Raw genomic sequence first — 17,928 nt, forward strand, 5'->3', positions numbered from 1 at the left:
ATGTTTTGATTCATATTTAACTTGTTAATCAAGTCAATCCATATTTAACTCATTAATCAAGTCAAAATGAAATTAATGAACTATTAACTATTAACAAAAGTATTTTAATATTGACCAAAACATATAACCCGATCTAGGAATGAACGGCGATTGGGGTAGAGGGGGCCGACCGATCCCACCGCCGACCCATGAATACCGCCAGAATCAAGTTTATGTCGTTGTGCTTCAAAGTCTTCGACCTCGCAATGTAGAAAGAATTGCAACAGCCGATGAAAATGAGAAAAAATTCAATGGTCAAGACATACCATATTTAATCAATTTTCATGATTATTGTCAAGATCATCTTAAACGTAAATACAAAAAACGATCACGTCTCCCATTTTAGATTTTAGGTGATTACTTTTTTTTCCTCTTTATTTATATATACAAAAAATTTAGATAAATAAAACATGTAATTATAACTGCAAGTTTATTAGCGTTAAATACTTATAAATTAAATTAATTATATAGTGTAGTTTTTTTTTAAAATATTTTCATTGCACATTAATCGTATGAATATTATACACGAGTGCTATGTTAAATTATAAAAATAGTTAAATAATAATAAGATAGATCTAAAAACTAATTCTAGTACATTTTATCCTTTTCGATATATACTATCAAAAAGTTCCATAAACAAAATTTCAATGAATAACATTTAAAATTAAAATTATAAAAAACTAAAACTACTGTAACAAAAGTGATAGTGATCCCCAATTAAAAAATTAATCTCATCAAAGTTAATTAATACTAGTTAATACATGAAATATCTCCATAGTTTCATAATAAAATAAAACAAATAATAGTTCTAATACAAAGTATGAAATTAATAACAACTACTCCCTCCATCCTGGATAATTCGGGTCACTTTGACCGGACACGGGTTTTAAGAATTGTAATGAAAAGTGGGTTGAAAAAGTTAGTGCAATGTGGGTCCTACCTTTATATATTAGTTTTATAATAAAATGTGAGTAGGAATGAGTTAGTGGAATATGGGGTCCACTGCCAAAAAGGGTAAAAGTGAAATGGGACAAATTATGTGGGACAGACCGAAATGGAAAACTGGGACGAATTATCTTGGACGGAGGGAGTATTTAGTTACTTCCCCGAAGGGATCAACATATATTTCGAGAACGTAGGAGGCAAAATGCTCGATGCGGTGCTCCCGAACATGAGACCGTACGGCCGCATCTCTGCTTGCGGGATGATGGCGCAGTACAATGTCGAGGAGCCAGACGCGACACACAACTTGAAGTATGTGATTGTAAAGAAAATCCGAATGCAAGGAGGATTCGTCGTGTTCGACTACTTCCACCTCTACCCCAATTACTTGGAGATGGTGCTGCCTCTGACTAAACAAGGCAAATTGGCTTATGTTGAAGACATTGTTGAAGGACTTGAGGCTGCACCAGCTGCTTTGGTTGGACTCTTTTCCAGTCGGAATGTGGGGAAGCAGGTTGTTCTTGTGGCTAGTGATTGATCAATTTGGTCCTTTCGATCTTGATTTAATGGACGGTGAGGATTGATTCTTGTAATGTAATTAAGACAATAATTTTGTGTGAATTCTCAGCGCCATGAGCATTAATAAATCAGAGTTGTTTTTATATGTTTATGTTGTAAACTATTTTCAATTTTTCATTCATTCAATTTTTTCACATAAAATACAAAAGCAAAATGAACACGATGAGTGAATCTACAATCTACAAGATCAAACTTCTTTCTTCTTCAAATTGAAGATGACAATGAAATGTGTTATCCACAGAGGTACTTCGAGTCGACTCCCTTGAGACGCCTTGCCCATTCGATCGACCTTCAAAACAAGCTCAAAATTGTTTAATCCATCAAAGCATATGGTATATGCATAACCCCATTCATTGATATACTATACTAATAATCTTTCATTATAAAGAATTTGAATGTCCATTTCAATTTCTAAAAAGTGAGCAATCAATAATAACACACCTCATAAATGCCATATTTGCAAGGCAACCATCTTCTTCTCCAAATCACCTCTCAACTCAAAGTTCACTCATCTTTTCCCTTCTCAAGGCAATCTGATTCACACAACCATATATCATCAACTTGAAAAAAGAGCGAAACGACAAAACTAGAACAAGATCATTTTTCTTCTTTTTCTACTTTTCTGGTCCTAGCTAGCTATCTCTCTACTATTCCAAGTTCTTGAAACTGAGACATGATTCACCAAACACACAAGTTTACAAGCATATCAGAGGAGCACTAGTACAGTCATAGCAGCACTTTGACAAATTTGATTGGCAAAAGCTATATTTAGACACATGAGAAGTGAAAGGGTTAAACAAAAGGGTGACATAAATAGAAACAAGTGCATAAACAATGTATAACTAGAAAACCTCTGCTCAATCTTCTGGATCAGCATTCATTTTGATGAAGTTGTCAACTAAATATATATCCAGTTTGCTCAAAAATTAGAGGTTATACATGTTCAATAGGAAAAAGACGTGCAATTAATCTTTCCGATATAGTACATATTCTACAGAACGGAGTAGAAGATCTTTTATACAAACAAGCTGGAATGAGATTCAAAAAGCTTTAGAGATAATTCATCTGTGCTCTAATTAAAAAGAGGAAGCAATATATCATCAAAAAGTGGATATTGTCACCATGAAAAGATCATGACTGACCTTCATTTGAAGCCGCTTCGTCACCAACGAACACACAAACTTTGAAAGCAATGATCCGAGGCCTGCACTTGTCAAGAGAAAGAGCAATTGCAACTTTGCAAATACAAAGCCATCTTTTCATCAGCACAATATGAAAAATCATACTTACTTGCTATGAGATTCAAATGCGGTGGCCATCAACCGTGATCTTGAGATTGGGATGGTTGGAACAATACTTAGTTTCGGACAATTTTCAATTTTTATGTCTCCTAATTAAGTGAGGAGCTTCAGTGTATCCACAGAGGGCAGACACCTCAACTTTGTGCAGCTATATAGATATAACGTCTCTAGAGATGAGAGGTTTCCAAACCATTGAGGTAATTCTTCTATCCCTATATTCTCCAACTCTAACCAAGAAAGAGAAGTGAGTTGAATTGATTGAGGCAGCCACTCCCAATTTTCCACCCCTCTTAATGTTAAAATTTCAAGTGAGTTGCAACAGCCTTCCAATATGCCATTCACAGTGTCAGTAATGGCATTACTTGTCTCTTTTGACCACTCCACACTCACAGTTTCCAAACAAAAGAGGGAACAACTATTTGTGTGGATAGCAAGTCGGCGATTGATTCGAAAATCTAGTGTTCCACAACCGAAGCAAGAATATCGACACCCGCTACCATCAGAGAATGCGTTGCAAACCAGGAGATTCAAGTTGAGTATGTCAAATCGCAAGATCAAGTTGCCGATATTTTCACAAAGCCCCTCAAGTACGAAGACTTTATCAAAATTAGGACGTTGCCCGGAATGACAAATCAAAGGGGGTGTTGGAATTAAAATTAATGAACTTGATTTTGGTAATAGAATTATCTAGATATGATACAAATAGAGTAGATATTATAGAATTCTCTAGAATTAAGTAGGAGAATATCTAGATATTTTTAGTGGAATTCCCTATTTTTATGGAGAAAAATATCTAGTAGAGAAATCTAGAATAGGAGATGTATGCCTATAAATATGTGAGAGTTGTACCATTTTGAACAAGTTGACGAAGTGGAGAGGTTGAACAAGTTGAGAAGTTGAAGTTTGAGAAATAAAGTGTTATTAGTTTTCCCACATCACCTCTCCTAAATTATTTCCTACATATTTCACCCATCCTCCAAACTAAATACTCCTCCAACATATATCTTATATATTTCCAACAGTATACGCAGAGGGCAGGCACCTCAACTTTGTGCAGCTATATAGATATAACGTCTCTAGAGCTAAGAGGTTTCCAAACCATTTTGGCAATTCTTCTATCCCTATATTCTCCAACTCTAACCAAGAAAGAGAAGTGAGTTGAATTGATTGAGGCAGCCACTCCCAATTTTCCACCCCTCTTAATGTTAAAATTTCAAGTGAGTTGCAACACCCTTCCAATATGTCATTCACAGTGTCATTAATGGCATCACTTGTCTCTATTGACCACTCCACACTCACATCTATGCATAAATGCCTCAAGCTACCTAAATCCCAACTCTCAACACTACCAGCAGCAGACATCAATTTAGGAACACCTCTGATTGTTAAATCTTCGAGATGAAATGATTTAGCGAGGCAATTAATTAGCATTGGTATATTCGTTAGGCTCCTTAATCCATCCAATACGAGAAACCCAATTGTAGGGGCCCACAACTCTAGCATTTGACGTGGCAATTCCATCAGTTCTCCGCAGTCTCTAATTATCAGCCAACCGAGGGTTCCTTGATTTTCTCCTTCTCCGCAGCTTGGATTCCCCATCGACTTCAGATTTTTACACCTTTCTATCATCAAGTTATACAGAGACTTGAGGGTGTCCAATCCATCTGGCAATGCTTCCAACATATCACAATCTTCAATGCGCAATTTTGAGAGATTGTGATGGTTATAGAAAAACCTCTTTGACAAACATTTCAAACTCTTTAATACCCTTATATAGAGCGACCTTAAATTCGGCAAGTGGTCCAATGTTATTTCCTCACAACCTGAGCAATTATAGAGGTTTATCTCAATCAAGTTATGAAGTGGTAAGCTAGAGTCTTGAGGCTCATTTTGTAACCATGTTGGAAATCTTTTGCCTTTGTATCCATAAATGGTCAACTCCTTAAGATTTGCATGAGGTCTAAGACCTTCCAACACACTCTCATCATTTCTTTCACTAAAATCAATCTCATCCCATTTAAGCACCAATTCATGCATGTTTGGCTTCTCCAACATATTTGCTTTCATGGCCTCTTTCTTGTCACACACTCTTTCAAGATTTTGAATCATTAGACTTTTCCTAAGATTCTTCAAACTTCCAAGCTCTTCAATCCGATATCCCTTCTCATTGCCCACTATAAACTCTGGTAGTGTTTGGAGACTAGCTAATCTCCCGATCTTCGCAGGCAACTTGTCACTACCCACATACAGACGTCTTAAGTTAATCAAGTACAACACTGTGTTTGGCAGTTTTGTCATATACTCGTTCACTCTTAAAGTTTGCAAGTGATGGATCTCACCAATCCACTTCGGTTAAGTTTTTAAGTGATACATTTGAAATATTCAAATTTCTCAAATGTATCAATGCCTGAATTGAATCGGGCAACTCTTCACAATCACAACCGTCAAGTGTTAGATTATGTAGACTTTTGAAGTTTGAGAACTTGGTATGGGAAGGGTCACCTTCAAAGAATAATGTACGCACATGCTTTGCAACTTCTTTTGGAACAGGACTTGATTCTTCATTGAGAAACATATATCGAATCGGTGTCCTATTAGATAAAACTGAAGATGCAAGGTCATGCACAAGATCGTACATCACATAGATTTCCAAATTTCCCTAATAATCTCTCTTTGCAACTTGTAGCAAAGAGTTTTGTAGAAGAACATTAAAGAACATGTTGCCCATAAACTCCATATCATCTTCTTTGTTTAGTTGAAGAAACTCTTCTCCCATCCACAGTTCAATCAATTGTTGCTTCACGATTTCCTGACCTTTGGGTAAAACCGAACAATCCGCAAAGCACTTTTTGAGTAATGGTGGAGATAGACAATCAAAGCTCAATTTCAGTATCTTTTTTATATTTTCACCACCCTCGCCATTTGAAAGGCCTATTTCATTGATCAAACGCCACTCTTCCTCGGTCTTACGGCGAAGCATACCCCCAACAACATTGGCAGCTAAAGGCAAACCCCCGCATCCTTTTGCAATCTCTTTCCAATTGTCTCAAATTCTATTGGAACTTCTCCATCATTTCCATCAAAAGCTTTTTCTTTGATTATGGACCAACATTCATCATCTGATAAGCCACTTAAAGTGTATTCAAGTGGGGTCACAATTGAAGCAACATTTTGGCTCCTGGTAGTGATGATAATGCCATTTCCCATTGTAGAAGTGACTCCTGATATGGAGTTCGTGAAGCCTTCCCATTTTGGAACATCTTCATTCCATACATCATCAAGAACAAGAAGATATGTTTTCTCCCTGAGAGCATCTTTAAGTTTTCTCAAGATAGCTTCATTACTCTGACATTCATCACCACCTTGTGAAGGCAATGATGAAAGGATTTTTTTGAAAAGAATGATTGGATCAAGATAACTTCATTACTCTGAAAAGAAAGAAGACTTTTTTAGTCAGCGTAGGTTTCCCTATACCCCCATTCCCACCAGAGCAACGATGGAAAACATTCGTTCCTCTTCCTCGGGGTGGGTTTGGATGAGCATGTCAACTAGTTTAGGCACATCATCATCTCTTCCAATAAAGATTGGATCAAGACTCAACGAATCAGTTTCGAAGGAAACAGGAGCAACAACCGGTGCATTCACAATCATGCTTTGAAGGCCAAGATGTGTTGTCTTGTTGTTCACAGACTCAAAATTTGCGTTGATTTGTTTGATGGCATGAGTAATTTTATAGCAAAGTGGAAGGTGGTGTGGAAAGTGAGTATAGGATGATAGTACCTTCTCCTTAGGTGTCTTCATTTTGTTGATTTTTTTACAGAGACGGTGATAGTCGAGTTCATCCAAGATATTTTCAGCCGAGAACGCTACATCCTCAATATCCCTCAACCAGATCATGACAGCATCTTGGGTGATGGATTTCTTCTCAGCATCATTCAAGTAGGCTTGAATAGTGACCAAAGTCTTGTGCAGCTTGCGTGCTTCTCCATCGAGACCTCGAAGTAGAGAGAACTCTTCATTCAGAACGTTGATCAGCTTTTGGATAAGAAATTGGATGCCTGCTGTAGCAACGGCTTCCATGGTTTCGCAGGTTGATATGATCTAGAGAGCGATGAGTACAAAGGTTTTCAATATGACTCTCACCTAACACCAAAAGTCTTTGGAATTTAAGGAAGCGATGAGTCCAAAGCAAGTTAGTTTTTGCGAGATTTTAGCCGTGAAGTTTACAACAATTGCAAATATTTGAATAGAATCAGCTACTCTAGTATTACAGGTCATCTATTTTGGGTGATAGTTAAAATATAAAGATTCATACAAAACATATGTTATTCAATTATAGGGACCGGGATAAGTGCATGTTGCAACTTACAAGAACATGGTCTTGAGAATGAACCTGATTGTTTGTAAAATTATGAAATTTTAAAAAAATTTACTCCCTTCGTCCCATAAATTTTGTCACACTTTGACCGGGCACAAATTTTAAGAAATTTAATGGAAAGTAGGTTGAAAAGTTAGTGAAGAGAACTTTTATATAGTACCCTCTCTGTCCCAAGATAAGCAAATCACTTCTTTTAGGCACGAGATTTAAGGAATTGACATTTAAATAGTTAAAGTGGAGAGAGTAAAGTATGAGGAAGAGAAAAGTACAGAAGTGATGGGAGAATAAAGTAGGTGAGAATAGAGTATGAGAGACGATTTTTTGCTAAAAAATGAAATGGCTCACTTATAGATGGACATTCCAAAAAGGAATACGACACTCTTATCTTGGGACGGGGGGAGCATTAGTTTTAGAGTAAACGGTCATGCCACTGTGCAAATAGCATTGACCATTAGTTTTTTGACAGAACCGTCAAAAAAAGGACTACTTCGGCGACATTTTCATTTGTTATGGACCTGTTTTTTAAAAAGTGAATGTTTTAGACCAAATTCGTATTTTGGTCATATGTTTGGGACCAAAATTAACCTTTACTCTTAGTTTTATACTCATTTCGTCCCATAAAAAATGTGCACTTTTCATTTTCCTCCGCCCACATAAATATGTGCATTCCATTTTTGGAAAGTTATACTCCCCCGTCACTTTGTAGCTGAGTCGTATTTCTTTTTGGGTTATCCCACTGTAGCTGAGGCATTTTTTTTTTGACAAAAAGTACTTTACTGTCACTTACTTTACTCTCTCTTCATCCCTCTACCTTTTTCCTTTCTACTTTATTCTTATTTTACTTAATTCATTTAAAATAATTTTTCTTAAACTTCGTGCCGAAAAGAAATGTCTCTACTACAGAGAGACGGAGGGAGTATTAATTTAATAATGTAGGTTCCACTATCCATTAACACTACTATAACTACCATTCCCCTCCTCTCTAATACTTTTCCATATCATTCTCCCTCTCTCTTATTTTACCAATTTTTTGTTAATGTCCGTGCCATACCCATTGCCCATATTTTTATGTGACGGTGGAAGTAATAAAATGTGAGTGAAAAGAAGTTAGTGGAATATGAGATCCACTACCAAACATGATAAAAAAGTCAAAGGTGACAAATTTGAGGGACGGACGGAGATGGAAAAATGTAACAAAATTTAAGAGACTCCCGTGCCAGAGCCGCCCTGCCCGTTTGAGCGAATATGCAAACTTCAAGATCAAACAGCTTTCTTCTTCTTTAAGGGTAAATCCAAGAAGACAATGAAATGTGAGATGCTGAAAACCTGAGGAAGCCCAGAATCATGATCGAAACGAGTATCCAAGAAGGTACTTCGAGTCAAGACTACCGTACCAGAGCCGCCCTACCCGTTCGAGCGACCTTTAGAACACGCTCAAAAATGTTGAATCCACCAAAATATATGGTAAATTCAATGACTCATTTACTAATACTGAACAATAATATCATACCTCACAAATGCCATCTTTGGAAGGCAACCATCTTCTTCTCCAAATCACCACTTAACTGAAATTTTTCCCATCTTTTCCCTTCTCAATCCAAATGCAATCTGATTCAGACAACCATATATCATCAACTTTCATAGACAGTGAAACGACAAAACAAGAACAGGATCATTTTTCTTCGTTTATATATATTCTATGGGAAAAAGACGAGCAATGTAATGAATCAATAGTAAAACCAAACACATCTTCCGGCAAATCATGTCCGGAACAGTGCAGATTCTGCAGAACCGAGTCAAATATCATTTACACAAAAACAAGCAGGGATGAGATTTTAAAAGTTCATCTCTGCTCTAGTGATGCACAACTTGGCTTTCCAACTTATAGATCAACTTATTGCAATCTGTAGCCAATTCACATCTCACTAGTACTAAAAGCAAGACAAAAGGAAATTACGTGAACAAAGTAGATGAAAATCACTTGAAATTGAAAATATAAGTATCTTTACTTGAACACAATAAGAAAAAACATATACTTACTTGCTACAAGATTGGAATAAGGTTTCCATCATTCAACGTTCGTTGCAGAGATTGGGATGCTTGCGCCACTCCGAATCAATGCTTAGTTCTGGGGAATCTTTTTATTGAAACTTATGTAATTGAGTAAGGGGCTTCAATGCATCTACAGAGGGGGCAGGCACCTCAACTTTGTGCACCTTAAACAGACTGGCCATCAACATCAATATTGAGACGGCGATGGTTGCGCCACCCCGAATCAATACTTAGTTCCGGACAATCTTTAATCTGTAAAGATTCTAATCGAGTGAGGCGCTTCAAGGCATCGGCAGAAGGCAGACATCTCAACTTGTTGCAACCAAGTAGACGCAACTCCCAAAGAGATGAGAGGTTCTCAAACCATTGAGGCAATTCTTCTATCCCGAAATTCAACAACGTTAACTGCGAAAGAGCAGTGAGATATTGAATCGATCGGGGCAGACACTCCCAATTTGCCACCCCTCCCAAATGCAACTCAGAAAGTGAGTTGCAGCATCCTTGCAAGATTCCATCCACAGTGTCTTTAGTGACACCATTATTCTCACTTGACCACTCCACACTTACATCTATCTTTAATTTCTCCAAGCTGCCTAAGTCCCAACCCTCAACTCCACCGGTAGCCATGAAATTAGGAACATCAAGAATTGTCAATCTCCTAAGATGAGATGATTTAGCAAGGCAATCAATTAGCATCGGTAGATTCTTTAGCCTCCTTAATCCCTTCAACTGGAGATCCTCAATTGTAGGCGCCCATGAGTCCAACATTTGACTTGGCAATTCCATCAGCTCCCCACACTCTGTAATCCACAGTGATCGGAGGATTCCATGTGATTCCCGTGCTTCGCCACTTGGATTCCCAATCGACTTCAGATTTGGACAATCCCTTATAATCAACTCGTCCAGGGAATTGAGGGCGTTCACACCATCTGGTAATTCTCTCAACACAGGGCACTCAATAATCCATAACTTTGAAAGAGTCTGATTGTTGTTGAATAACCATTCTGGCAAAAATTCCAATCCATCGAATTCTTCTATAGTGAGAGCCTTTAAATTGTGAAATGATGTATTTATAAACCTCACCTTCTTCAATCCCCGCAAACTAAGAGATTTGAGATTAGGCAAGTGCTCTAGCATCGGGATTTCCTCACATTCCGAACACTTCCAAAGTGTTATCTCAATCAAGTTGTCAAGTGGTACCCAATAGCCTTGAAGCCCATCCTGTACTGCCATCTTCTTGGTCCATGTTGGAAATCTTTTGCCTTGAAATCCATTAATCCATAGCTTCTTTAGATTTGCATGAGGTTGGAGGCCTTCTAACACACTCTCATCATTTCTTTCATCTTCTCTACCATCATTCCATTCAAACACCAAATCAAATAAATTTGGCTTCTCCGATATATTTGCCTTCAGAGCCTCTTCCTTGTCATGTACCTTTTCAAGATGACAAATCAATAGTTTTCCTTTGAGATTATTCAAATTTCCGAGCTCTTCAATTTGGTAGCCTTTCTCTTTGCCTACCGTAAAGTACCGTAGTGTTTGGAGATTAGTTAATCTCCCAATTTCTGTAGGCAACTTTGTAACAGAGTAAATGTGAAGATGCCTTAAGTTAATCAAGTACTTGATCGAACTTGGCAGCTTCTTCAAATGCCATATATATGCACCTAATGTTTGCAAGTGATGAAGTTCATCAATCCACTCTGGCAAATTTCCAATTCTAGTGTTAGAAATATTCAGATTTCTCAAATGTATCAACTTTCTAACCGAATTGGGAAACTCACTATAATTGTTGCCACTGAGAGTCAGATTATGCAAACATCGGAAATTTGAGAGCACTAAAATGGTACTGACAATACCACCTTCCAGGAATAATGTACGCAAATACGTTGCCACTTTTTCCAGAATAGGATTTGATTCTTCTTCGAGAAACATGTATCGAACTGGGGTGCTAACATCTGCATTATTAGATAAAACAGAAGATGCGAGATCATGCACAAGATCGTGCATCAAATAGCATTCCCCATTTACATTATCACTTCTCTCTGCAACTTGCAACAAAGAACTACGTAGAAGTACAGTAAAGAACATGTTTCCCACAGACTCCATATCATCTCTGCGACTTGCTTGAAGAAACCCTTCTGCCATCCATAGTTCAATCAGCTCCCGTTTCATAATCCGTCGACCTTTGGGGAAAATCGAACAAAACGTGAAGCACTTCTTAAGCGACGGTGAAGACAGGTGATCAAAGCTCAATTTCAATACTTTTGAGATATTTTCACCTCCCTCACTATCTGAAAGCCAATTTTCACTAATGAAGTGCCATTCTTCTTCAGACTTACAACGAAGCACACCTCCAACTACATTGGCAGCTAAGGGTAGACCTTGACATCTTTTAGCAATCTTTCTTCCAATTATCTCAACTCCTGATGGAACTTCTCCATTTGCATCAAAAGCTTTTGTTTTGATTATGGACCAACAATCATCTTCTGATAACCCACATAAAAGATGGATTTCAAGTGGATTAACAATTGAAGCAACCCTTTTGTTCCTTGTAGTGATGATAATGCCATTTTCTTTAGTTGAAGTAACTCCTAACATGGAATTAATGAAGTCTTCCCACTTTGAAACATCGTCATTCCATACATCATCAAGAACAAGAAGATATGTTTTTGACTTTAGAACTTCTTGTAGCTTTTTCAGAATAACTTCCCTACTCTGAACCTCATAATGATATCTCTAGTCAATGCTGAGAAGATTTTTTTAAGGAGAATGATGGGATCAAAAGTTTGAGAAACATGAACCCAAATAAGTAATTTGAATCGAGCCTTTACCCTTTCATCATTAAAGACTTTCCTAGTCAACGTAGTCCTCCCCAAACCCCCCATTCCCACTAGTGCAACAATGGAGAAGATGCGTTCCACTGGGCTGGGCTGGGTAAACACCTGAACTAGTTTAGGCAGATCGTCATCTCTTCCAATAAAGATCGGATCAAGACTGAACGAATCACTCTCAGAGGAAGCATGAGCAGCAACAGGTGCATTCACAATCATGCTTTGAAGGCCAAGATCTGTTGCCCTTTTGTTCATAGACTCAAAATCCGCATTGATTTTTTTTATTGTATGAGCCATATTTCGCTGGTGTGAAATGTTATTAAATGATGAGAAGCATGATAGTACCTTATCCTTGGCATTGGCTGTCTTCATTTTCTTCACTTTTTTGTGGAGAAGATGATAGCTTAGTTCGTCCAAGGCATTATCAGCATCGAAAGCCACAGCCTCGAGCTTCCTCAACCAGAATTTGACAGCATCTTCAGTGATGGATTTCTTCTCAGCATCATTCAAGTAGGCTTGAATCATCCCCAAAGTCATCTGCAGTTGTTGGGCATCTTCATCGAGACCTCGAAGTAGAGAGTACTCTTCCTTCAAAACGTTTATCAGGTTCTGAACAAGAACTTCAATTGCTGCCGCACCTCCATCCATAGTTTGACAAGAGAGAGAAAATGCTTGTTTGTTTATCTTTGCATATGAAAAATGTTTATATTGTATGCTTGTGGATGATATGTACACACATCCCCTCTCATCACAACAAGCTAAGATGTCTATTCATAAACTTGAATTCGATTGACACAAACTCACCTAAATCTTTAATTTCTACTCTTCTTCTCGAATACTATTACTAATAGCATGTAAATACAAATTTAATCAGTAAATAGCACAATACTTCATCCGTCTCAAGGTAATTGAGACATTTCTTTTGAGTACGGAATTCAACAAATTGATGTGTTAAATATTAAAGTGGGGAAAATAAAGTAAGAGGATGATAAAGTTTTTGCCAAAAAAAAATGACTCAAACTATTTTAGGACAACCCAAAAAATAATACTACTGCTACTCAACTACCTTGGGACAACAGAGGGAGTATGATTTACAAATATACTTATCCAACAAACTAAATGATGATAACAAATCACAAAACTTAGGATTAGATCAGTAATTGAATGTTTCAGATTTATGTTATATGTACACACATTTATCATTTAACAAACGAAACACAAGTTTTCCCACAACATGAAACAAAACGAACCCAAAAATTGATATCGGATGAGAATACACAGTCTAACTTCGTCTCTTTAAGAAAATTAGGCTTCTTTCTCTGGACATCAAACTTGAAAATCAAAATCAACATGATGAAGGAATCTGCAAACTGCAAGATCCAAACTTCTTCTTTGAAGTAAAAATCGCAGACGACAATGAAATCTGCGTTGCGGAAAAACTGAGCAAGTCCAGAATCACACTAGTATCCACGGAGGTCCTTCGAGTCGACTCTCGTACCAGAGCCGCCCTACCTACCCGTTCGAGCTACCTTCAAACAAGCTCAAAATAGATAAATCCCTCTAAATACATGTATGGTTAATGCATAGCCCTATTCATTGATCTCCTATACTAATAATCTTTCATTTTAAAGGAAATGATAGAGGATTTGTATGTCCACTTTATTTACCAAACACTAACCAATAACATACCTCATACATACCATTTTTTCAAGGCAGCCATCTTCTTCTCCAAATCACCACTCAACTGAAAGGTTACCCATCTTTTCCCTTCTCAAAGGAAATCTGATTCAGATAACCATATATCATCAACTTCGTAAAGAGCAAAACGACAAAACAACAACAAGATGATTTTTCTTTGTTTTTTTACCTTTCCGGTCACACAAGTTTACAGGCATATCAGAAGAGCAAGGGTTAAAAAAAGGGTGAGATGAATAAAACAAGTTCCCAAAAAAATGTATAACTAGAAAACCTCTGCTCGGTATTCTGGATCAACATTCATTTGGATAATGTTTTCAATGAAATATACATCCAGTTTGAACAAAAATTAGAGGCTATATATACTCAATGGGAGAAACACGAGCAACACGATGAATCAATTGCAAAATCAAACACCTTAAATCCATGAAAAAAGTAATATTAATCGAACACCAAATACATAATGAGACAAATAGAACGAGCAAACTAAAACTAGTCTCAGCTTCCATGGAACTATTCACAAAATAACACAATCCAACTGTGATTGAAAAGTGTAACCACAAAATACAAAACACCAATTTCACTTAGTTTTCATCTGTCATGAAAAAATGCTACACACATAAACTGATTGCAACTGCAGCCAATTCAGATCTCACTAGTACTACTAAAATATAAGGAAAACAAACCAAAATAGATCTAATAACCATGATTCAACAAATACAGAGCAGTTGCAACTTTGCAAATACAGAGCCATCTTCTCATCAACACTATGAAAAATCATACTTACTTGCTATGGGATTACAATATGGTTGCCATCAATCTTTATTTTGAGATTGGGATGGTTGCGCAGCTCAGAATCAATACTTAGTTTCGAACAATTTTCAATTTCTAACTCTTCTAATTTAATGAGGGGGTTCAATGTATCTACAGAGGGCAGGCACCTCAAGCTTGTGCAGCCATATAGGCATAACCTCTCTAGAGCTGAGAGGTTTCCAAACCATTGCGGCAATTCTTCTATCCCTATGTTTTCTAACTTTAAGACAGCAAGAGAAGTGAGACGTTGAATTGATTGGGGCAGCCACTCCCAATTTTCCACCCCTCTTAACGTTAACTGCGTAAGTGAGTTGCAACAGCCTTCCAATATGCCATTCACAGTGTCATTTATGGCAACACTATTCTCCCTTGACCACTCCACACTCACATCCAACCTTAAATTCGTCAAGCTACCTAAATCCCAACTCTCAACACTTCCAGCAGACATCAATTGAGGAACGCCTCTGATTGTTAAAACTCTGAGACTAGATGATTTCGCGAGACTGTCGATCAGCATTGGAAGATTCATTACGCTCCTTAATCCATCCAGGTGAAGAAGCTCAATTGTAGGGGCCCACGACTCTAGCATTTGGCGAGGCAATTCCATCAGTTCTCTGCAGCCTATAATGCTCAGCCGAAAGAGGATTCCTTGATTTTCTCCTCCTCCACAACTTGGTTTCCCAATCGACTTTAGATTTCTACAGTTTTGTATAACCAAGCTATGCAGAGAATTGAGGATGTCCAACCCATCCGGTAATGCTTCCAACATATCACATTCGTTAATGGTCAAATATGAGAGATTGTGATTGTTATAGAAAAAACTCTTTGACAAACATTCTGATCTCTCTAATCGCCATACATAGAGCGACCTTAAATTTGGAAAATGTCCCAATGTTATTTCCTTACATTCTGAGCACCTCTCGAGTTTAATCTCAATCAAGTTACAAAGTGGTAAGCAAGAGCCTTGAGGCTCATTTCGTAACCACGTTGGAAATTTTTCGCCTTTGTATCCGTAAATGGTCAACTTCTTCAGATTTGCATGAGGTTTGAGACCTTCCAACACACTCTCATCATTTCTTTCATCCGAATAATCCCATCCCCATTTCAACCGCAATTCAGATAAATTTTGCTTCTGCAATATATTGGCTTTCAGAGCCTCTTCCTCGTCACGCACCCTCTCAAGATTTGTAATAGCCAATTCTCCATTGAGATTTTTCAAATTTCCGAGTTCTTCAATATGATAGCCCTTCTCTTCTCCCACTTTGAAGTAAGGTAGTGTTCGGAGACTACTCAATTTCCCAATCTCTGCAGGCAACCCAACATCATTGCGAATATACAGATGCCTCAAGTCAACCAAGTACTTCAACGTGTTTGGCAGTTTCTGATCCTTGACACTTGACATTCTTAAAGTTTGCAAGTGACAGAGTTCACCAATCCACTCCGGCAAAACTTCAATAGATGTATTTGAAATATCAAGATTTCTCAAATGTATCAACTTCCTAATTGAATTGGGCAATTGCTTCTCTTCATAATTTCTACCAAGAATTATATTATGTAGAAATTGGAAGTCTGAGAAGATGATATCGGAAGTCCCACTTGACAAGAGTAATGTACGCAAATTCTTTGCTACTTCTTTTGAAATATGACTTTGTTCTCCTTCGAGAAACATGTATGGGACTGGGGTGCTGCCGTCCGCATTATTAAATAAAACATAAGATGCAAGATCATGCACAAGATCATGCATCACACAACTATATACATTTCCATACTTATCTCGCTTTTCAACTAGCATCAAAGAGCTGTGTAGAAGAACATTGAAAAACTTACTTCCCACATCTTCCATCTCATTTCTTTCATCCGGTTGAAGAAAACATTCTGCCATCCCCTGCTCAATCACTTCATGTTTCAATATTTGGTAACCTTTAGGGAAAACTGAACAGTACGCAAAGCACTTCTTGAGATATGGCGAAGGCAAATAATCAAAGCTCAATTTTAGTATCTTTTTTATTCTTTCAGCACCTTCTGCATCTGAAAGACAATTTTCACTGATTGAGCGCCACTCTTCTTCGGACTTACATCTTCGAAGCACACCACCAACTACATTGGCAGCTAAGGGCAAACCTCGACATGCTTCTGCAATCTTTTTTCCAATAATCTCCAATTCTGGTGGAACTTCTTCATTTCCATCAAAAGCTTTTGCTTTGATTATGGACCAACAATCTTTATTTGATAATTCACTTAAAGTATATTCAAGAGGGTTCACAATTAAAGCAACCTTTTGACTCCTGGTAGTGATGATAATGCCATTTCCCAAAGTGGAAGTAACTCCTGACATGGAGTTCATAAAGCCTTCCCATTCGTGAACATCTTCATTCCAGATATCATCAAGAACAAGAAGATATGTTTTATCCTTGAGAGCTTCTTCAAGCTTTTCTAAGATATCATCTCTACTCTCAACTCCATCAGTTGCCCTCTTAGTCAACTTATAATGTATTTTCTTAAAAAGATTGATTGGATCAAATTTTTGAGAAACATGAACCCATATAAGTGATCCGAATCGAGCCTTCACCTTTTCATGATTAAAGACTTTTTTAGTCAACGTAGTTTTCCCCATACCCCCCATTCCCACCAGAGCAACGATGGAGAACATCCGTCTCTCATCCTTTGGGTGGGTCTGGGTGAGGATGTCAACTAATTTAGGCACATCATCATCTCTTCCGATAAAGATTGGATCAATACTGAACGAATCAGTCTCATCGGAAGTATCAACAACAGCAGGAAGTGCATTCGCAAGAATGTTTTGAAGGCCAAGTTGTGTTGCCTTGATGTTGACAGACTTAAAATTCACATTGATTTGTTTGATGTTATGAGCCATTTTACAACAACGTGAAATGCGACTACGACTGCAGGATGACAAGCATGATAGTACCTTATTCTTAGGCTTGGGTGCATCCATTTTCCTCACTTCTTTGTAGAGAAAATGATAGTTGAGTTCATCCAAGACATTATCTGCATCAATAGCCACAGCTTCAAGTTGCCTCAACCAAATCTTGACAGCTTCGGTGGTGGATTTCTTCTCAGCATCACTCAAGTAGGCTTGAATCATCTTCAAAGTCTCCTGCAGCTGTTCAGCATCTTCCTCGAGACCTCGAAGTAGAGAGTACTCTTCCTTGAGAAAGTTAATCAGGTTTTGGACAAGAACTTCGACGCCTGCTGTAGCAACGGCTTCCATGATTTGCCGAGATTTATTTTTAGGGAGAAAATGGTTGCAAGTGTATCTTTGAAGATGAAGAATGCT

The 17,928-nt window shown here is 37.7% G+C and overlaps 4 protein-coding genes across 6 annotated transcripts in view; all 4 read right to left on the reverse strand.

Moving 5' to 3' along the window:
* Nucleotides 1-3,866: 3,866 nt before the first annotated feature.
* Nucleotides 3,867-5,159, reverse strand: LOC125209550 (disease resistance protein RGA2-like). The gene has a single exon (XM_048109153.1). The coding sequence runs from the start codon at nt 5,157-5,159 to the stop codon at nt 3,867-3,869; it is 1,293 nt and encodes a 430-aa protein (XP_047965110.1).
* Nucleotides 5,160-8,854: 3,695 nt separating this feature from the next.
* The window catches only part of LOC125200936 (disease resistance protein RGA2-like), a 47,935-nt gene continuing 38,861 nt past the window's right edge, over nt 8,855-17,928 (reverse strand). Inside the window, exon 3 of the mRNA XM_048098780.1 lies at nt 8,855-8,874. The gene's annotated coding sequence lies outside the window, so the exon portion shown is untranslated. The remainder of the gene's footprint in view (nt 8,875-17,928) is intronic.
* LOC125209660 (putative disease resistance protein RGA1) lies at nt 9,457-12,770 on the reverse strand. Its single transcript, XM_048109251.1, has 2 exons — nt 12,123-12,770; nt 9,457-12,006 (listed from the first exon to the last, which is right to left on the reverse strand). The coding sequence occupies exons 1-2, from the start codon at nt 12,768-12,770 to the stop codon at nt 9,457-9,459; spliced, it is 3,198 nt and encodes a 1,065-aa protein (XP_047965208.1).
* On the reverse strand, nt 13,246-17,903 carry LOC125200938 (disease resistance protein RGA2-like). Of its 3 annotated transcripts, XR_007172811.1 has the most exons (3): nt 14,605-17,903; nt 13,823-13,904; nt 13,246-13,651 (listed from the first exon to the last, which is right to left on the reverse strand). XR_007172811.1 is itself a non-coding variant. In XM_048098783.1 (2 exons), exon 1 carries the CDS (start codon nt 17,860-17,862, stop codon nt 14,608-14,610), a length of 3,255 nt encoding a protein of 1,084 aa, XP_047954740.1. In that variant the 5' UTR covers nt 17,863-17,903; the 3' UTR covers nt 13,246-13,904; nt 14,605-14,607. The 3 variants fall into 3 exon arrangements, 1 of the variants encoding a protein (XP_047954740.1); XR_007172812.1 differs by having other exon boundaries at nt 13,812-17,903; XM_048098783.1 differs by having other exon boundaries at nt 13,246-13,904.

This window comes from Salvia hispanica, chromosome 1 (assembly GCF_023119035.1).
Source record: "Salvia hispanica cultivar TCC Black 2014 chromosome 1, UniMelb_Shisp_WGS_1.0, whole genome shotgun sequence".
In the NCBI taxonomy this organism is placed as follows: Eukaryota; Viridiplantae; Streptophyta; class Magnoliopsida; order Lamiales; family Lamiaceae; genus Salvia; species Salvia hispanica.